Genomic DNA, 23,118 nt, shown 5'->3' with positions numbered 1-23,118 from the left:
TATCCTTTCATGAAGATTTGTGAGAAAGATAAAGTGAAATGGATTCATCTTCATAGTTGAATGTGATTAATGATTTTTTAAGGAAAAAGAGAAAGTTGGAATATGAAATGAATGAGTTAAAGAATATGGAATGAGTTAAAGAATATGGATATGGCTGATATTTTTTTGACAGAAATTGATACAACAATAGAAGAGCTTAAGGTTCTAAAAGAAAACAAGAAAGGATATTGTGATGGGAGATACAAAGAAAGAGAAAATTGTAATAAGAGACACAAATAAGTTACCTTTACTACTCCAAACTCATCGTTCCCTAATTCTCCACTTTTGGGCATCTTTCTCTTCTAATTTCAATTCTTAACAATTCCCTAATTCTCCACTTTTGTGCGTCTTTCTCTTCTAATTTCAATCCTTAACAATAATTTTATCAAAGAATTTTCAAAGACATCATTTACAAATTAAAAATTTTGAGTTTTTGAAATACTGAACTTTACTCATTTTGTGAAAATTAGCATATTATATCACTAATTCAGCTATGGTAAATAGCTCCGCTATAACGCCGTTAAAACTCTATTAAATTTGAAACTCAATGTAATGTTTTAAAAACTTGAGGGGTTTAAATAAATCTCAAAAAACTTTAAGAACTAATTTGACTTTTGGATAAAACTTAAAAGGTAAAAAATGGGCTTTCAAATAACAACAAATTAAATTATTAATCCATTTTTTTTAATAAATAAATATTTTAACAACATTGATTTGGAAAATGCAATATTTTAATTCAAATTAAACTAAAAATAATATATACTTTATTTATAAAAAAAAATACATTTTGCTCATTAAACTAACATTATAATCTAAAAAATATAAAAAAAAATAATCCCTATAATTAATATGAAATTTAGACGAAAATTTTTAATGTAAAAATTGTCACTAATTATTGACTTTAGTTTGTTAATTTATAAAATTATAAATGATTTTTACAATAAGTCATAAATAATAAATTCAGTTTATGTATATAATTTTATTTATTAATAATAATATCATAATTTTGATAATTTAAAAAAAAAAAAAAAAAAACACTATACCGCAGCATCACGCATGGCATCGTAGCTTGTTAATTTCTAGCATCAAATAATATACAATTCTACATGTATGTCAATTTGCAATTCAAAGCAACACAGTTTTCTCATTCAAGAATTAGAATGCAAAACCTCACAGCTCATCCAAGTTGATCACCCATTCACTGCACCAGTAAGTGTCTAATGACTTTGTTTTAGAATCAGCTCCTGAAGGGTAATCAAGATCTGCCAAGGCTTTGTCTAGGGCATCTGCTAAATTTGCATCCCATGTACCCAACCTGCAAGCTCTGTTGTAAGTTTCATAACTCGCAGCTCTTACACCTTCTGAGACCATCTCCCTTAAAGGTCCAACAATCTCTGAACCACCATTCAGGACATCCAGAAAAGTTTTAGATAAACCAGGTCGTCTGAATACCACAATGGCACAACTCTTGTCCACTAATCTAACATCAAATTCCTCGGAGAAAACTTTATGAGACGCTTGAAGCATGCTCTTCAGCATCCCAGCTGTCATATCCCTAAAGCCCCACAAGAAAACCAAATCCTCACAGCTTACTTTTATTGTGTTGTTAGTCCAAATTCTGATGTCCCCATCAATTGGTTCTTGGGGGCTAGGGGAATACGGATTGAAAATGTTTGAATAAGCTTCAAGTGCTGAAGCTAGATTTTTGTCATTGGATTGGATAGAATTAGGAGCAAGTTTGAGTATATAGCACAGCTTTGCAAACAATTGACAAATCCTAACAACATTATGCCCATGAATCTTGCCTTCATTTACCAAAGCTGAAAAGATCCAAAGCATATGTACAGCAATCAGGTTCATCCTCATGTAGAACACCACGTGCCATGAATGGCAAACAACTCATTAGATATGATCAACTGGTGTGCCAAGAAATTTACCAAAAGGCAAGTTATTTTGCCTACTCTATAATCATTTGGAAACTGGACAAGCAAGTAATAGCTATAACTAAGCCATTCATAGATAGATTTTGAAGCCATGAATTTCATGACAAGACTAATCCATATGCATAGATCTATGACTACTAGAAACTGGTGAGAGCAACTGACCTTGGAATGGAATTTCCACATCAACTGGTGCAAAGAACCGATTCTTCAAGTAAGAAATAGCCATAGGTAAATTTGTCACTTTTCTCATAGGGCTAATTTCCTTCATCAGATGATTGACATCGATTACCTGAGGAAAAGCTAAGCACAAGGAACACATGAACTCCTCCATGTTGGTAGGTAGAGGAGCTAGAAATTTTGAATGAACGAATGTAAAATCTGCAAGCAACAATATAGTATGAGTTTAACCTTTAAAAGAAACTATAAGACAAAGGTACTTCATTACAAATGATCCAGAACCCCATTATAAAGAGATACACCATTAAGGGAATTGTGGGAGACAACAGGCTTCTGTGAAGCAGAAATCAGATCGATCACCTCTCGAAAGCCACGAATTTTCTTGTTTTGTTTTTCTTCATCGTTTTGAAGCTCCATCTGTCAATCAAAGCATCAATTATGTAATTTAGATGAAGATCGACCAGGGCTCATAACCAAGAATTGAGATTGACTTACTACCTGAAGAAGTTCCTTGTCTTCTTTTGAACTTGCTAAGACAACACGGACTGATTGGGTTCCTCCACCCTTTGCTGGAATTATTAGAGGAACAAGATCATCGGTGAATTCTTGCAACATCTGTAGCGCATAAAGAGCAAAACTGCATAAAACTCAATCTAATTATGACAGCAAAAAAGCGAGAATACTTAAGCATCATTACTAATTAAAGATTCAAAAAGTTCATCACATCAATCTAACCTCAATTACAAGTTGCATTTGTCGTTCGCTGCAAACATCTATATTCATGCATGGTCTTGAATTATACTCTTCACTTCTTAATATGAGTTTTCTCAGGGATCTCAACAAAGGCTCTGAAAATGACACACAAGCACATTAAGAAGTTGAAAATAAATGAAGAAATGAGTTGAGCCCTGAATTTTGTTACCATCAGCTCTTGTACTTGAATCTGTAAATGCATTTTTCCAATTCTTAACACGTGATCTAGTCCTTTGAATGAAAACCGTATCAGCAACAGAAGGAGTAGAAGTAGATTCTACCATAGCATTAGCAGATATTGCATTCCCCATCTGAACTTTTGCAGCAGATTCTTGTGCTCTGGACAAATATGATATGCCTACAAAGAGAGGGGAAAAAAAAAGGAACTTTTGAATACAGAATTTTTCAAATTCCAGCTGAAGAAATGCACTTCACAAGTTCCCACTCATAATATTTTCTCCAGTTCAGCTGATAGCTTGAGAATTTAGTGAGAATCAGAAAGATGAAGGATGACATCATAATCCTAACATGATAGCATAAATATATTATGTGTGTACTCGGATAAGTCAACAGGAATAGGCAAACAGTATATCTCCTACTTTGAATTTGACCGTGCTCAGTCTTTAGAATGAAAACTGTGATTACAGGAGAACTAAGCTTATTGCCTACTAATTCAAATTAAATAAAAGATAGCTTTCCTCTGGAAGATGCCAGATTATCAAGCAGATTTCCTAGAAGAGATAGGAAAGAACCATGGATGCCAAAACAATACAGGAAATAATCGACAATAGCATACATATGCAACCACTGGCATGGGAACGAAAGCTTGGATCATTACTTGCTTCGCAACATCCAATAAACCATTCTTGATTCACATTCTCCTAATCATTTCACACCCTAAACGTTATGATGTTTTAGACAGAAACCAAAGCCAGGTCTTACCAAAGCCCATCTATTCCACTTCAGAAAATTTCTATCAACAGCCACTACTAACCAAGACGCAAAATTTATCACCGTAAAGAATTTTCTTTCTTTTCATGTACAATAGATTAGCAAAGCTTTATCAGATACACTATTGGAAAATCAAATATCATTAACAAATACAAACTTGGTGAAGCTGGTTGATAGTCGGACTTACCATCATATATACAAGCATTAAAATCAAAGCCTTCTCGAGCCATAGAACTCAGATATGACGTTTGACAAGAAAAACTGTAAGAAGGCATCCCTATTTTCAATTCATCCCTAGGGAATAGATGAAAATTATATCTGCGTCAAAACCAAGAAATTTATGTCACCATTTGATTCAAAAAAACCTGTATACCTTAAAAGAAACCACATTTTTCTTTCATTTTCTCAGCAAACAAACAAACAGAGGATAACAAAAACGAAATGCTAAGAGGTACTGACGGGTAGGCAGTGACTCGAGACGCAGTGATAGTGAAGGGGCAAACAGCGAACTGAAGAACCTGAAAGCGTTCAGCGGCGTGCTTTGTTTTCAAGTAAGCGGTGTCGGGGGTGTCGAAAGGGGAGACATGGTGCCATGGAGCGGAGAAAGAGCCTGTCTTCTGCAAAGACACGGCTATGAAATCAGAACTTGAGATGTGAGACTTGATTCCCTCCAGACAGTCGCTGAAATTCGACTTGGTGACTTGCTTTACGGTCCAATTACGATGATTTTGGTGGGTTCGGGAGACTTCGGCGCTAAAGAGGCGCCTTTGAAGCCATGGGAGGAAAGAAACCATTTTTCGAGCAGAAGCAGCCAGCGTCACCCGAGCATTGTTAATGGTTTGTTTGGGCCGCATAGACAACGTGCACATGACTATGACTGTGGCCTTTGCCTCTAATGGTCTATCGGCCTAAACTGTTGGGCTTCAATATCTATCATTTTTAGGCAAATTAAAAAAATAAAAAAAAATAAAAAAAACTTAGTATATTTTTCAAAAAAACTTAATATTTGGAAAAAAAAATACATATATATACATATTTGAAATCTCATCCACTTTTTTTCATTACTAGTTTTTGTTAGTTTTTCTAAGTGATGTATTGCACATGAACTAGTAATTAGTTATAAATAAATAAAAACAAATATAACTTTTTTGGATATATATGATATATTTATAATTTAAATATGTTTATATATAAAATGAAAATTAAATTATTATATAATTATCTTTAAAAATATTCACAAATTATATATATATATATAAAATTACTTTTGTCCTTTTTTATTCCATCTTTGAACTCTTTTTTTTTAATACTTGGGTAGCCAAAATTTTACAATATAAAGGCTGCAAAGGGTAATTTTTACATAAGAGAAGTCTAAGGTTATAATTTAGGTTAAACACAAAGACTATATTAATTATATCTTAATCAAGTGTTAGCTTAGAATTTCATCTCAATAGCACTAGAAGGTCTATTATAGGATTGGTGAGACATTAATTGGCCAATCATGCGTAGAGTTTCTTTAAGCAATCAAGAACTTCATGAAAAATTAATAAAAGCATACCTAATTAAATTGACTAACTCTTAGCTAATAAGCAAATAATAAAAATCAATCTTATACCTATCCAGCAATTTTAGTCCATCTAACCCATAAGAGCAAGATTATTCATTTTTCAAAACAATAGAAAAATTATTTCATGAAATGCATGCCTAAAATATGCACTAATGAATTAAAAATCTATAAGAAAGTGCAACTAACTGTAAATAAGTGTGAATGTGCAAAGTGTAATTATTTACAAGTATGAGTATATATGTATGTAATTATATGCAATCTACTTGATAAGAAGATGCAAGAGAAATTAAAAATCTGACAAAAATTTGCAAAAATTTTGCCTGACTCCCCCAAACTCAAAATAGAGTCTCTCAAGAGTGTGGCAAGGGAAATGCAATTAGGCAAGAAAAGAAAATTTCAGAAGCTGTAAAAGGTGTTACAGGGGTCATGTAAAGACATACTTCAATTTACACTGGTCATGTAAAGACAATTTTCATTTCAAAAGAACAAGTTATACTACCCTGGTGTAAATAAAAAATGTAATAACACGACTTGTGTAAACTAATAAAGTATAGAATTCAAATAGCTAAAATGACCTAGAATTGCATTGCATGAGCAGTGTAATGATATGTTTCAGATTACCCTACTCGTGTAAAGGCAAATCTTAGAAGAAATCATTACCTGATAGAGCTGGTGCAATTGTAAATGATAATTACACTATTTGTGTGCTAATATAACTTGGAAATAAAAAATGAACAGTAATAATATACAATTTGGGAACTTAGAAATTGATTAAAACTAATAGGCACAATAAAAATTTGAATAATTAACAGTACAACCATATATTCCAAACTGCATAAAACAAATATCCACGAGCTATTTCTTAATACAACCATCAGTTTAACAAACTTTAAAACTGTTAGAAACAAATACAAATTCATAAACACAATACTAGAAACACTAGGACATTAAAACGTTAACAGCTAAGTTCACTATGTATAACACTAGTCTTAAAACCATATAGCCTTAAACTATCAATCAAAATCCTAATATGCTGTAGGCTTTTTTGTCTGTATATCCTCTGCTAGATCTGTTTGCTCTGCTGCATTTGATGGGTCTACTGCTGGTTGGCTATCCTCTGCTAGAACTGGTTCATTTTCTTACTCTGCTGCATTTGTTGTGGGTTGCTCTTCATCAGATGATGACTTTAAAGCAGTCTCAAGATTATCAAACTTCTCATGAAGTGATTTAAAGTGATTTTGCACAAATTTTCCAATTCTATGCAAATTTTCATCTATCACTTGACTCTTTCCTCAAGTCTCACTACTATGTTTGCAGATTTGCTAAAAAAGCTAAAATTATAGCATCTGAATCCCTATGTTGCTGCCCTTCCTACCCTAGTATCTAACTAGGTCCTGCAGCATCTTGCCCAACTTCAATAGGTTCTGTACGCACATCAAAATTCACACCAGTACCCTGATTCCTATCAACTTTTACTCCAACACTAACATTTCATGTTTCATCAATTGCCTCAGCTCTCTCATCTCCCTCAATTTCCTCACCAATATTAACATTCATATTCTGCTACCTATTTCTATGAACAATTCAACCCAACCAAAAATTCATGATCCAGGTCTGGTGGGATAATGAGGGGCTCAAAAGTGTGCAAGGAAGCATCAAAGTTAAAATGTAAAGCAATCATTGTGACCAACCCTCCCAAAACTATGTCACCAGAACGCTGATGTTGCACCCTCATAACATGGTTAAGGAAAAAGAAGCCAATACTCAATCTATGTCCCCTTAGCGTACACCAGAGCATGAGTAGCTTTCTTGCATTAACCACACCTAAGCTCAAACCCTTCCCCATAATGGTGTGCCCTATAAATCTATGCATATATCTAAAGGCTATGTTGTGAATCCTTGTAGCCTTAGATTTACTAGGGTTGTAAGGGGCTGGATCATTAGAAATCTCTTTCTAAAACTGTGGGTTATTTTGCCCTATTTACCTCTACTTCCTGATACCCACCACTATCAAAGCCAAAAATGTCATTAAAAACAACAATGTCCATTATCCTATTCACCCTCATACACCTGAAACTAACCACCCCTCTGAAATTTCTGTTCTCAGTTTTAAATTGACTTGCAAAGAACTAATGAACTCTAGTGTCAACTGAATATAAATAGGTTGTTTCATCCCTACAAATTTAGTCCACCCAATACCATTCACATATTCATTTGCTTCATCAGCTAGGGTAGGAACACCTAAATATCCAGTTGCAACAATCTCCCTATGAGAAAGGAAAAAAAAAAAAAAACAAATTTTTATGGTCCTCATTTCTAAAAACCCAACTGAAACCATAAGGTGCCTCAATATTTTCCTGGGATTACAGCTAAGCACAGGATTGACTACTTTGCACTGAACCCTGCTGCTAAACTGACACAGAAACATCTCGAACTTGCTCTACTTGCTGCAGTGGGGATTTCTCCACTAGAGGTTCAACTATCTTTCTTCTTTGCGGTCTAGATGACTAAGTTATGGGTGATTGTGTGCTTTTCCTCATGGCAGAACAAAATTTGTCTGGTCTAGTGTGGTGACTAGGCATTTTCGTTGTCACCATGGCTAGGTTTTGATGGATTAAAAGAAAGGCACAGTTTTCAAGCAAAAGGTAGGCAAAATTAGGCGCACAAAATGAAATGCAATAGAAACTTGGGAAATTTTGCTGAGAATTTGATGTTGAGAGTAGAAATGGCGAGAGATGGAAAAACAAAACCGTGCAATTACTATTGCAAAATGAAAATGAAAACTGAAAAAAATTGTGTTGGATTTTGAAGAAATTCAAAATTTTTCCGAGTCATGTCTTTACATGGTACTGTAAACTAGAAGGGAACATGCACGCGGAGGCGTGAAGACATACTTTAGCACAAAAGTAACTAAAAAACAACTAAAAAAATTAAATAACTCATATTCTAAAAATTTAAAAATTATTTTTATTAATTTAATTAAAATAAAAAAATTAGTAACTTATATTTTTAAATTTGCTTTTGGTTATAAAAAATGAATTTAAAAGAATTAAAATTGTGAATAAAATATATTAAAAATAATTATGAGAATGCTTATCTTCATTTATAAATTGATCAAATTAATTTATATTATCTAAAAATAAATTTACATATTTATTTATTATATTTTTGAGCAAAAATAAACTGGGATCAATATTTTATTTTAATACTTTTAAGCTATTTTTATCAAATATTTTGTCATGTTATCTCATTTAATTTTTAAAATTTCACTATATATCTCATTGAATATTATTTTAAATAATTGAACCACAAATGCACCAATTAAAATTTTACGTACTTATAAGCTTATATTAGCTTAATACTTATAAGTTAATTTTTATGTCCATCACTAGCTCCTACTTAATTTAAAAACAAGACTCCTTGTTAGCATCCTAAGTTTGAATGTTGTGTCCGTCATTGCATATAAATATGATTATAATTGAGATTTGGATATAAATATGATTATAGAACAACCATATAAATGTTAATTTGAAGAAGCAAATAGCATTAGACATATTATTGGCTTGTATCGCATAACACACTGTTTTCTTAATCAGGATATAACTCTTCTACATCGACTTCAGTTTCTTTCAGGTGGCATAATCAAGTCTTCTGCGATATTCTTCAGTCTTGACCCCGTAAATATTGAAGAGAGAAAAGATTCTCAGCTATAGCTTATATGATTCTTCATGTTACATTACAGTGCTTTTACATTGGCTTCCCTGCGAGGAAACGACTGTAAAAATCCAGTGCTTCTCGTGGTTTGTATTCTGGGACAGTATGTCCAGCCCCCTGCATCAACAAAAAATGATAAAAAATTTAATGATCAAGTGTTCGTTTGGCATTCGTAATCGACACCCAGAAACATTTGTGAATACCTTTATGGTTAGAAAGGTGAGGTTGTTCTCATAGCCTTGTGTATACCTGTAACCAACATACAAACAAAATTGTCTTTTATGCATGTATGGTGAAGAAAACTTCCATGAAAAGCTGTATTTTCAATAGTGTGGAAGACAGTATGTGCACCAGGAACTCTTAATAATCCCTTCAACTCAATATCTGATAAAAGATCCTTTTGAAATGCAAACAAGGGCTTCCTTTTAATATGATGCTCAATTTGAGTAGGTGAGAACATTTGAATTTGCTATTATGTTGAAATTTTATAATTTTTCACTTGAAATACAAATCCAAATTCTCAATCATTTCAAATGCACACCTATCCAAACAGAGCTATAATTCAAGTAATTTTTGGATAGAAAAAGTTGATGAAAGTACCCAGCAACTTGTCCATTGGAAGTCCATGGCCTCCATTCATCCACTATTTTATATCCCATTGATCTTGTCCAAGCTTCACTCCCAGTGTATGGAACACACATATCATGATCCCCACTACCAAAAAAGTTACATAGCAATTTGCATCATTCACCAGAAAACACAAATGAAAGGATAAACAGTGCAAGACAAAAGTTAAAGCAGAGAACTGTAATTACAATAAACCTTAAGATATATCAGTGAAAAACACTGTTCAATGTTAAGAGAACAGAAGAAAACCACCCAAGACACAGTTCTCACGAATGTAAAGTTATATATGAAAACACTCGTACATAGATGACACAAATCATGGTCAAGAATACAGTCCCTGGACACTGTTACCTTACATAAACCATGCACTTCAAATAATCAAACACTAACCTTTTCTTCAAAGAACATCTGGTGGTGATGCTAATGGTAGCCTTGGCGTAGCTCTCATTTGTTTTTCAATGTACAGTTTTTCAGTTCACCTTACTTGCATGGTATATCTTTACTTATTTCTCACTCAGGAGACACATTTTAATTAATATCCAAGTTTTAAAAATTACAGATGCAGGAACTCAGGATAACCCACCTGTTGCTAAAGTGAAAGCATAATGCACTAAAATCCACTGCAAGTTACTTGATTACATTAATTGTTGTAGAAGCAAGACAGCTAGGAAATAAGTAAGGCAAACTTTTTACCCCATTTTCAGGACAGGCTGCAGAGGTTTAGGTGGCAATTGAAAAAGAATGAAACTCAAAGCATTGATACAGCATGCTTTAAACGAAAAGTAACATTATCCCAAGCAGTCACAATTACCATCAGACATCTTGCCGTTTCTGTCTCTCTACTCTATTTCATTTTTTTAGTACTCTAATATACTTGATTGAGGTCATCACCTTATTAGCAATAGAAAAATTGGAAGAACATTCAGTTTTTACATAAATTCTTTAAACCCAAAATATCTCTTTTCTTTTTCCCTTCATTTATTTCCCTTATAAAACCCATAACTTGCTCTCATTTTATCTAGCTAATTTATTACCAACATAAAGTAATCGCAAATGTTAAGAGATCCACCTGAATATGAGTGCTCGATATCCCCCTAGAGTAAGGTTCTTGTGGTACTGGATCATGCTCCCAGCATCATGCCTAAAGGAGATTCTACCTGTACATAATTCCCAAGTGCCAGCTACACTTTCCTGTTTGGTTGCGAAATTCATAAGGTAACTGCTTGCGAAATGTTATATGAAAAATGAAATTGAGTAAACTTACCTCGTCTGCATGGATTGCTTTCCTTACTGCTGCACTGTTTAGCCATGAGGTAGCAACTTCATCATCCTAAAGAATTGATATTGCAGATATGTTAAACAAAAAAGGAGAAGAATCCACCACATTAATGATAAGAATCATTTATGCAAAATGTAATGACACAATAAACAATGAAAAAGGTCAAGTGGCTATAGCAGTTAATGGGTATTGGCCATAGAAACCGAGAAAAAAAAGGGATGAAAACAGATTTTACCTTCTGTTTTCTTTTTGGTATTCTGTTCAAAAAGTACTAATGCTTAAAGGAAAAAAAATATATGGTTTGTAGCCTGTAGATGAAGGTCTTGAAGTACAAGATGAAAAAAATTTCATAATGTTCTCATTTTCATTGGAAAATGGGCAAATAACAGGACCAGTTTCATATTTTTGTCTAACTTCCACAACAACTTGAGTATACTTGATGGATTGCATCTATCAAAGACAGTATCTTTTGCTTGGTCAGAATTCTTCAATTTTTTTCCCTTAACCACATCTTTTTTTGGACTTCTCTTTGGGCCCTTTAAGCCTGAAACATCTGGTTTTTTTTCCCTCAATGGCACATTCCTTTTAGCAGCAGAGTCATGAAAAATTGAAGTTTTATGGTTGCATTTGTTCTGTTTTATATCCAAGCCTTACTGTTGGTTGATAAGAACTTACCACACTATTATTTTTAAAATAATAATAATAATAATAAATTGTGCAAAATTCACCACAACTACAGGTTGGAGTATAAAAGAATGCATGATGATATATGATAAATAAGCCTAAATTATGACAAACATATATAGTAAGCCAGATGTTTGTTTTTTCATCATTAAGAAAAAGAGCCATCAGAAATAACAAAGAAGGTTTTTAAAGAAAACATAAGGGTCAAATGATTAAATGTTATTGACTTACAGTGCAGGGAACACTCCGGCTATTGAGGAGCTGTGGCCAAGTTGGAACAATTCCTTCTCTTACAGGAGCTCTAAAAGGCCAGGCACGACCAAGCATCCTTTTTCTCACAGGAAGAGGCCTATCTGTCTCACCTAATTGGAGAAAGCTAGAAGGTAACCTTATTTTAATATCTGTAACCTCCCTTGTGTCTGTGTCATAATAGCATGGTTCTAGAATGTCATAAATATTTAAACCTGAAATGTCCTGTGAATGATAAAATTCTCAAGTAAGTGACACACCACATAATGCAGCTAATTCAAACTTCTCCCAAAATCATGATTAAGCTGTTCCATTACCGCATCAACCTTGGCAAGCTTGCTCTCACAATTTTCACTAAGTGGTTGGTAGAAATTTCCCTTGCATGCATTGCTTACCTCCTGCAGTGTACAACTTACATTATCCAGAAGAATGTTTAGAAAATAAAAAAACAAAAGCTCTACCTCGGTATTACATTCAAACATTATTCAATTCAATAAACTCAACTCAACTCAACTGAACCTTTATCCCAAAAATTTGGGGTCGGCTATACGGATTCTTTTTCTCCACTCTAAACGATTTTGGGTTAAATCCTCAGAAATGTATAATACTTCTAGGTCATGTTATACTACTCTTCTCCAAATCATTTTAGGTCTACCCTTAGTTTTCTTTCTATCCTCTAACCTAATATGTTCTACTTGTCTAACTGGATCATCCGTATATTTACGCTTCACATAACCAAATCACCTCAATCTCTCTTCTCTCAACTTATCTTTAATTGTCATCACTCCTACCTTTTCTCTAATATTCTCATTACGTACTTTATCTAGTCTAGTATGGCCACTCATCAACCTTAATATTCTCATCTCCGCAACTCTTATCTTAGACGTATACGACTCTTTCAATGCCCAACACTCACTACCATATAACATGGCCGGTCATAAGACTGTACGGTAAAATTTTCCTTCCAACTTATTGGGAATCTTGCGATCGCATAAAACTCTCATGGCAGGTCTCCTCTTCAACCATCCAGCTTTAATCCTATGACTAAAATCTTTATCACATTCTCCATCTACTTGAAGGACTGAGCCAAGATATTTAAAGTGATTACTTTGGGACAGTACCACTCCATCCATATTAACTCATTCCCTATCACCAGTTCGGCCTTCACTAAACTTGCAATGCATGTATTATGTCTTCGTTTTACTTAACTTAAAGCCCTTTGACTATAAAGTTCTTCTCCAAAGCTCTAACTTTCTATCGACTCCTTCTCGCGTCTCATCTATCAGAACTATATCATCCGCAAACATCATGCACCAAGGGATGCTCTTTTGTATATGTTTCGTCATTTCATCTAAAACTAATGTAAAAAGGTAAGGGCTTACAACTGAATCTTGGTATACTCCAATTGAGATAGGACAATCTCTTGTGTCCCCTCCCACTGTGCGCATCATAAGCCTTCTCCAAATCGATAAAAACCATGTGTAGATCTTTCTTCACATCTCTATATTTCTCCATCAAGCTTCTAATAAGAAAGATCGCTTCCATAGTTGAACGACCGGGCATAAAGTCAAATTAATTGGGAGAGATAGAAGTATCATGACGTAGTCGATGTTTCACAACTATCTCCTACAACTTCATAGCATGGCTCATGAGTTTAATTCCCTTATAGTTTGAACAACTCTGTATGTCTCTCTTATTTTTAAAAATGGGTACTAAAATACTCCTCCTCCATTCATCAAGTATTTTTTTTTAGTTTAGAATCTTATTAAATAATTTAGTTAACCATGCCACTCACATATCTCCCAAACACTTCCACACTTCAATTGATATTCCATCAAGTCCACAGACTTTATCCACTTTCATTCTCTTAAGTGCTTCCTTTACTTCTAAAGATTTAATCTTTCTAGTATAATTCACATTTTTTTATATTGCTCTGTAGTCTATATTCACGCTATTACCATTTTGACTATTATTAAAGAGATCATCAAAATAATTTCTCTATCTTTCTTTAATATCCTCATCTTTCACCAACACTTTTCCTTCTTTATCCTTAATGCACCTAACTTGATTGAAATCTTGATTTTTTTTTCTCTCCTCCTTGCTAATCTATAAATATCTTTCTCCCCTTCTTTAGTTTCAAGTTTCTCATATGACTTTTCAAAGGCCTGCACTCTCACTTGACTAACTGCCTGTTTTGTCTCTTTCTTTACTATCTTGTACTTCTTCTCCAAAGCTCTAACTTTCTATCGACTCCTTCTCGCGTCTCATCTATCAGAACTATATCATCCGCAAACATCATGCACCAAGGGATGCTCTTTTGTATATGTTTCGTCATTTCATCTAAAACTAATGTAAAAAGGTAAGGGCTTACAACTGAATCTTGGTATACTCCAATTGAGATAGGACAATCTCTTGTGTCCCCTCCCACTGTGCGCATCATAAGCCTTCTCCAAATCGATAAAAACCATGTGTAGATCTTTTTTCACATCTCTATATTTCTCCATCAAGCTTCTAATAAGAAAGATCGCTTCCATAGTTGAACGACAGGGCATAAAGTCAAATTAATTGGGAGAGATAGAAGTATCATGACGTAGTCGATGTTTCACAACTATCTCCTACAACTTCATAGCATGGCTCATGAGTTTAATTCCCTTATAGTTTGAACAACTCTGTATGTCTCTCTTATTTTTAAAAATGGGTACTAAAATACTCCTCCTCCATTCATCAAGTATTTTTTTTTAGTTTAGAATCTTATTAAATAATTTAGTTAACCATGCCACTCACATATCTCCCAAACACTTCCACACTTCAATTGATATTCCATCAAGTCCACAGACTTTATCCACTTTCATTCTCTTAAGTGCTTCCTTTACTTCTAAAGATTTAATATTTCTAGTATAATTCACATTTTTTTATATTGCTCTGTAGTCTATATTCACGCTATTACCATTTTGACTATTATTAAAGAGATCATCAAAATAATTTCTCTATCTTTCTTTAATATCCTCATCTTTCACCAACACTTTTCCTTCTTTATCCTTAATGCACCTAACTTGATTGAAATCTTGATTTTTTTTTCTCTCCTCCTTGCTAATCTATAAATATCTTTCTCCCCTTCTTTAGTTTCAAGTTTCTCATATGACTTTTCAAAGGCCTGCACTCTCACTTGACTAACTGTCTGTTTTGTCTCTTTCTTTACTATCTTGTACTGTTTATATGCCTCATTATTATCACACTTAGGTAATTTCTTATACCATTCTCTCTTTCTCTTCACTGCCTTCTGTACTTCCTCATTCCACCACCATCTCTTTTTTGAGGGTAGTCCATGTACTCTAGACCCTCCAAGTACTTTTCTAGCTACTTCTTTAATCTTTGATGTCATCTGTATCTACATACCATTAGCCTCCATATACAGCTTTCATGCTTCGGACTTGAGAAGCTCATTTTTGAACTTCACTTGTTTTACTCCCTTGAACTCCCACCACTTTATTCGAGTTACACTATTTCTTCTAACCTTACTGTAATTGTTCGTAAACTTGACATCCAATACCACAAACCAATCTAAAACTTATAAACTATAAAACACTTCATACTTTAGCTTTCCACACACAAGAAGAAGCAGGTACGCTTTTTATCCGAATGTCATGCTCCACGTACCTCAAATAGGTCATCTGAAATAAGGCCCATGCCATGAGCAAATGGAACAAGAGCATTGCCATCAAACTTCTCATCTGTAACTCCATTTCCCACCAAATATCCCTGCATAAAATGATTTGAGATTGCAGCCACATATGTTAACTTCAAGAAATGGTTTTCAGTGACACATACCTTGAAATTAAGGATAGGCTTTACACCAGTATCAATTCCTGTCAGATATCCAGAAATGCTCATTCAAAAAAAATCCAGAAATGCATTTTAAGTTTTTGTCAAACGTGCAACTTAAAAATAAAAAGAATTACCTTTCACTACTTCATAAGCAAGAGTTGGCACATAAACCCCAGCATATGACTCTCCAGAAATAAAAAATGGGTTGGAAAGATACTCTGGGTACAGCTCAAACCACTGGTTGCATGATAGAAAATTAATGAGATTTAAGTACAATGGAAAAAGAAACATTTATAATTAGATAAAATGGTCTCCTTTTCTTTCTTCATTTTATACCCTGAGGAGAAATATATGTGAATCCAAGGCAGTCTTTACATCTCCAGTTATGTAATCAGTTTCATTCTTAGAATATGAGAGCCCAACACCAGCAGGGGAATCCAAATATATAATGTTGGAAACCTGGAAAGCAAAGAACAATAAAGATGTCATGATTTTCACACAAATGGAGAAAGTCTAACCCAAAAAACAAGCGGTAAACGTGGCAAATTGCAATTTCTACAGCGCCAAAAGTATGATGCATTATCTTTTAGAACAAAATCTAGTCAACCTTGGACCAGCTGTATGGATTAAGATGCAATTTGGGTAGATCATCTGACTGATTTGCAGCTTCAAAATTGAAAGGACCTGCATAATGCATTGAAAGCAATCCTTTTTAATTGACAGAACTTCGGCAAAACAATCCCATTTTATAAGAAAAGTTAAGAACTCTAAGAACCAACACAGAAAACCATGAGCAACAGACAGAATCATTAGTCTATACCATAAATTTGATGCAGAACGTAAATCCAAAACTCATTCTGATTAAATCTTTAAAATAATTGCCTATAATTGATGGATATGCAACACAAGAATTTGTGATTATGGTTCTCCAATCTTTTTTTTTTTTTTTTTTTTTTTGAAAAATTGAATTGGCCTTGTTAGAAGCGTAAAAATGGAGATATGGTATGGGAAACTGATGATTTTATTTGAATCAATTATCAAGAATAGTGAATCAATTTAATAATCATGAGCTACAGTGAGAAAATTATTAAACATCATGCATTACGTAAGCCAATGAGGTTTTTAACTAATAATATTAGTGTTGGATTAGGACTGCTACTATATTTAAAAAAGAAAATTTCACAAGATTGATACCATGCTCATATACAAATCCGTCAAAGCTAGAGCATCCAGGTCCACCATTGAGCCAAAGAACAACCGGATCCTTCAAGGGGTTCCCCTCAGATTCAACAAAGTAGTAAAATAGTTTCTTGCCATGGCTTTCATCGATAGTTACATACCTTCATAAAGAAAAAAGAAAGGAAAGGAAGAAAATCCACAAAATCATCAGTTTCAAGAACATCACTGGGTCACAATCATATAACTTCAATTCCAAGAACTTGGGAGAGAACAAAACAGGAGAAATCTTGAATCAGCGTATATATATGTATATATAATAAAACTAATAAGAATAGAGAAATCAAGAGACGTAGGCATACCCAGAATAGTGTTTAGAAGGAAGAGTGCCAGAGAAACCAGGAATTTGAGTGATAAGAGCAGTTTGAGGAACTGAGTAAGCTAGTAATACAAAGCGCAACAAGAAGTAAACTATACTGTAGAAGATGGGACTTGCCTCAGGCTTAACCATGGCAGAGAAAAGGAAATATTGAGTATAAAAAAAAAAAATCTATTCACAGTCACTACGGAAGCACCGTGATTCTTATTTATATGATTACAAAAGGTGAGTGTGGTCCGCGGTTGTGCAACTTGATGGAACTTTAATTTACTTGGAAGCCAAGACCCGCAACTCACATCATCCAAAGGAGGGTAGAGAAAGAGAAAATGGGTTGCTGGTAAGTGCTCCAACAAGACAAAAGACCAAAAAAGTTGGAGGAGAAATAAAATTCTTATATTTTTTTTAAATTAAAAAATAATTAAATATTTTCGATTGATTTAAAAAATGAATAGAATTAAATTTGTATAAAATTTTAAATTCTAAAAAAATAAAAAGAATGAAATGAAAGTTGCCTAAACAAAGCTAAAAAATATCCGAGGGTGAGTCATTCTTATTTCGCTGGAGGCCTTTCTAACAGAATGGAAACTTAATTAAAACCAGAAATTGAACAATCCTTACTCATTAAAAATTAAAAATAAAGTAAAATCATTAAAATTTAAGTAAAATAAATTATTATTTAATCTTTATATTATGTTATTATTAATTTTTTATTTTTTATATTAAAAATTAAATTAAAATTTTTATAAAATTTAATTACATTAAATCTTTTATTCTTTTTATCTATTTTTAGTTCAAAATCCTTAATATTATATGAAAAAAAATCAAAATACCTTCATTAAAACTAATAATTTCAAAAATATTCTAATTTATTTTTTAAGTAAATAATAATAATAATAATAATAATAATAAATTAAAAAGTAATCTGTACAATGTTTAAACTCTCAACCGTTTACTATTGCATTTATAGTGAGTCTTTTTTAATGATGTTCTCTTATATAAAATTTAAAGATCTTTTTAGGAAAATATATTTTATTAATTAGAAATGTAATATAAATTTAAAGTATAAATGATCAACTCAACTCAATTAAATTTTTAATCTATGAATTTGGAGTCGGTTATATGAATTCACTTTTTACATTCTAAACGATTTTGGGTTAAACCCTCGAAAATGTGTAGAACTTCTGTATGTCTACGCTTCACATAACCAAACCAACTCAATCTCCCTTCTCTCAATAATAAAATTTAAAGTATAAATCATTGTATTGACAGAATATTTAATTGATCAATTAGCAAAAAGTATACTCTAGTCGATGATAATTTAAAATCACTATTTGGCTTTATAATCTTTCTATGAGTCCAATTTAATAACTTTCAAATTTTAATTTTTTACTAAAAAATGATTACACATAAAAATAAAATAAATTCTCAATTAGAAAAAGAAATCTATAAAAATAGAGACAAATAAAATAAATTCTTACTAAGGAACCAAATAACTCAAATAAAAAAAATTTTTAAAAAATTGTGAAACAAATAAACTCTAAATAGTATTAACTTTTCACATTTATTAAACTTAAGAAATACTAAAATTTAGTCTAAAGTTACGTAGAAAGCACTTGAATATTGACATTGGTAGGCATAAAAGGTTAACAAAATTGACCTTTGAGTTGCTTCTTAGATTGGAATCTTGGAACTATGAGTGCAAGACCCAATTGGGGGTCCTTACGAGCGCTAGGGGTTTGATAAACTTAAAATTGCCAAAACCTCTAGCAAATTTAAAAACATGTTAAAATCTTTACTTATTCCATATAGCAACTCATAAGCACTCTCCTATAATTGTAATGGATGAATGTATAGATTACATTTTAACATTTTATAAATAATGTAAAAAGTTCAAAATTCTAAATAATTTTTAAAAGAAAATTTTCATATTATGATAAAAATACTATTGTTAAGATCTCGCATTAGTTTGGTAAAAGAATAATGTGCCCTTATATAGCATTGAATACTAATTTCCCTTTGAACTAGCTTTTGAGGGGTGAATGAGGCCAGCCCATTTTCTTACGATAGCATCAGAACCTCTCAATCAATATTTGGGCATCTCATAAATGTTTCAAGCCATAAGTGTTCAGTGTTAGATATGAGAGAAGTGTATTAAGATTTCACATTAGTTTGAGATAGAAATAATGTATCCCTTATATGGCTTTAAACACTTTTCTCCTTGAATTAACTTTTAGGGCCGTTATAATTCTTTTTTATAAAATACTTTTGGTTATATCGAATAAAATATAGATTATATATAAACAATTAACAAAATTTTGTTCAATAATAAATAATTATTCATCACCAATTATTAATTATATTGTCAGAAATTATTAATTATATTGTCAAAAAGTTATTCTCAATAGCTGTCAACGTTATCATTAACAATAAATAGAAATTATTAGATATTTTTGGAATACATATATTTTCTCTCATAAATATATGTTATTCATTATTTATATTTAAAAAATAAATACTATTTATATTTCAAAAAATAAATGTATTTCTATAAGTATATAAGTCTATAAGTATGAGGCAGATTATGTTGACCGGAGGAAACCATTAGGAAGCTTCCATTCCATGGACCTGAGATAGCTGACTTGTGCAACTAGATTCGTTGTAGGCCTGACTTGCTAACTTATAAGCAGCCCGATTACGAGGCCTACGAATAAAACCAAAGCTGACTCCTACAGTAAACTTGAAACATCTGAGATGATGTTCTGAACAGCAAGCTGGGGTTCACTTGTCCACTGGCAGCTTCAATCAGGTTTTTGGAATCTTCTTCAAGAAAGATCCTTGGAAGGCTCCTCTGGCTTGCCACTAGAGCTGCCCCAACGGCAATGAGGGCCATCGCTTTTAAGATAACAGGGATTTTTTTTTTTTTCCCTGAAGATAAAGGGTAATTCATTAAAAGAGGTTTAAAGCCCATTACAACAAGGGTGCAAGGCATACAATATAAGTGGATCATATAAATCATGGTTACAATAAAGATTTCCAGCTAAAAACCAAACCCAATTCAGTACAGGAATATCTAAGCCCACAAATCTGTAAACCCTATCTAGCGAAGAATCTGGCCCAGAATTCAACCCGGTAGAAGGCACCCTTGTATCACTGTAACGGAGAGGAGAAGATTACAAAGCCAACGTTTTCAGAAAACCACGGTATGAACTACCACCGAGGAGCATGAAACTAACTGGAGCATTAAGGAGACCCAATCGTAGAATGCTTGTTAAGAAAGTCTCCCCAGAAGACAACTTAGGTTTTGTAATAGAACTAAAAACCCTTCAACAAACTGAAGCTGCCATGGAAGAACACAAGAAATGAGCAGGAAGCCTCAAATCATCACTGAAGTCGGCTAAAGATGGAGGTGGCAAGGCTCATTGGCGTCTCATTCGCGCCTTTATTGGTTAGCCATTTAGGACCCAACGAGATGCCACCAACCGAGGTTCTTCATCCTCCGCCATACAAACAAAAAAAATTAGACCTGCTGACCAAAGCTTCCATAGCTCCCTGCTTGTAAACCATACTAAAAAGCAGATCAAAACACAATCCCTCACAAATATAATCCCAGATATAACACAACAAAAACAAACTTTATTTATTTATAACGCCCCACCAGGAGGTAGGGAGGGCATAACCTATGTCTAGGTGGAGGAGAGGAATGTCGTCCCCTACTTGGAAGGGGCAGGGGCTGGTTATGTGAAAAGAAAGTTTGGTGCTCAATATCAAATAAAAGAGAGAAAAAAAAAGGAGTCCCTCCTTCCCAAATAAGAGGGACTGATTGGTAGGCTGTAATGCATCAAAACTATTGATTACTTGAGAACTATTCTAACTCTACTCTTAGGCCATAATGCAGTTAATGTTCAGTTATTGTTTTAGTATTTACAAGCCCCAAATGCCCGAGCAATACTGCGAGTATATTTTTTATATTTATAATATTGATATAATTAATAAATAGAAAAATAATTGTATTCAAAACATATGTAATTCTATTTTATAATAATATAAAATATTATATTTATATCATATAAATAAATTTATTATCTATCAATAATTATTAAATTCATTAAATTAATTCAATAAAAATAAAATTCTATTCATTAACTATATTACATATTAGTTATAGTTTAAAAGCAACAAATATTATTAATATAATATTTATTTACTATAATACACTAAATAAAATATAATTTAATAATAAAAAAATATTTAATTGTAGAGAGTTTAGTTATAAAAAAATATAATAACAATACCGGCTAAAATAAATAAATTAAATAATAGTTTTAATACATTTAAATAATATATATGCACTTTATTTTAATTAAAATGTTTTTTAATTATTATAAATTACATAAAGCAAATCTAATTATTTGTTACTTAAAAAATACTCTAAATATATATTATAAAAAAGTTTATAGATATCATTTTATTAATATTTTTAGATATTATTATTATTATTATTGTTATAAAGTAAAAGAATAATAATATCAATCAAAAGTTTATTCTTTTAAAGTAGTGCTTATGGCAAAAATAAAAAATAAAAAATAAAAAATTGTAAAAAATTGAAAAAATAGATCAATCATTTATTATTTATTATATTTTTTTAATGAGACAAAAGTCTGATATTCATTAATATAATATTAATGTATGAAATAAAATTCATTTGATCATAATATAAGGTCATCTTAAATTTAATTTAACAATTATACTAATTAATGTAAATTTAATAATTAAATAATCAAATAATTAAAAAATTAAAATGATAGTGACAAAAAAACATAATAAATAAAAAAATTGAATCTCTATGCAAATTTTGAAGTGAACTCAAGCCTTCCTTTTAGTTTACAAGATTTAATTAATTGAAAAGAAAATAAAAGAAAAAAAAAAGTAGTGTAATATGTTAAAAGAGTCTAAAATATACTCAATTCAACTAAATTTTTATTCTAAAATTTTAGAGTCGGCTATATGAATTCTCTTTCTCTGCTGTAAATGATTTTGGGTTAAATCCTCGAAAATATGTAATATTTCTAAGTCATGTTGTATTAATATATCGTATCAAAATTAAAAGAAAAATATTTATTTATAGTAATAAAATGAAAATTTTTTCAAAAATTAAAATATCTAAGTAAAAAAATCACCACAATGTTATTAGAATAACAAATTACACTTTATTATAATAAAAATGTTTGAAAATTGATAAGCTCCTTAAAAAATAAAATTTTAATAATTTGTATTTTAAATATTAAATATTTTAATTTTAGTGATTAATTTTATTAATGTCTCTAAAAATTTTCTTCTACATTTGAGAATATCAATTTTAGCAAATTTAATATTTAAAATTAATTTTACTATCAATTATGAAAATAAATTTAATATTAAATCTAAAAATCTAATTTTGTGGCATAAAAATTTATATTTATTTATTTTATTCCCATAGAGTCAAAAGTTTTAGTTATTTTTTTATTATAATAATTCTAAATATTATTTTAAAACACTAATTAATGATTGTTCAGGGCAGGCTTTGGCCATTGCTTTTACTTTCCTGCTTGTCACAGGCTCAGGCATGTAGTCCAGATGAAAAGTATTTATTGTTTATATAGAATGAGGTTGAGCTTAAGCTCACTAACGAAGGGGACTAATTTAAAAAGATCTCAATTTACATTTAAACTCTTAAAATTTAAATTTAATTATTTTTTAATAATATTTTAATTTTTTA

At 31.8% G+C, this 23,118-nt stretch overlaps 2 protein-coding genes across 2 annotated transcripts; both read right to left on the bottom strand.

Annotated features, from left to right (window-relative positions):
• Positions 1-1,083: 1,083 nt before the first annotated feature.
• Positions 1,084-4,815, bottom strand: LOC110648746 (poly(A)-specific ribonuclease PARN-like). The gene is made up of 8 exons (XM_021803083.2): positions 4,323-4,815; positions 4,051-4,181; positions 3,082-3,270; positions 2,895-3,007; positions 2,658-2,774; positions 2,462-2,576; positions 2,145-2,360; positions 1,084-1,859 (listed from the first exon to the last, which is right to left on the bottom strand). The coding sequence occupies exons 1-8, from the start codon at positions 4,730-4,732 to the stop codon at positions 1,210-1,212; spliced, it is 1,941 nt and encodes a 646-aa protein (XP_021658775.2). The 5' UTR covers positions 4,733-4,815; the 3' UTR covers positions 1,084-1,209.
• Positions 4,816-8,947: 4,132 nt separating this feature from the next.
• On the bottom strand, positions 8,948-17,569 carry LOC110648742 (serine carboxypeptidase-like 20). The gene is made up of 14 exons (XM_021803080.2): positions 17,347-17,569; positions 17,003-17,148; positions 16,416-16,492; positions 16,145-16,267; positions 15,943-16,045; positions 15,812-15,849; positions 15,641-15,742; positions 12,301-12,381; positions 11,966-12,208; positions 11,036-11,101; positions 10,841-10,962; positions 9,745-9,858; positions 9,348-9,393; positions 8,948-9,261 (listed from the first exon to the last, which is right to left on the bottom strand). The coding sequence occupies exons 1-14, from the start codon at positions 17,493-17,495 to the stop codon at positions 9,178-9,180; spliced, it is 1,494 nt and encodes a 497-aa protein (XP_021658772.2). The 5' UTR covers positions 17,496-17,569; the 3' UTR covers positions 8,948-9,177.
• Positions 17,570-23,118: the final 5,549 nt, after the last annotated feature.

Source organism: Hevea brasiliensis, chromosome 10 (assembly GCF_030052815.1).
Source record: "Hevea brasiliensis isolate MT/VB/25A 57/8 chromosome 10, ASM3005281v1, whole genome shotgun sequence".
In the NCBI taxonomy this organism is placed as follows: Eukaryota; Viridiplantae; Streptophyta; class Magnoliopsida; order Malpighiales; family Euphorbiaceae; genus Hevea; species Hevea brasiliensis.
Note: the sequence above shows the minus strand (reverse complement) of the source record. Positions and strands in the feature narration are given on the sequence as shown.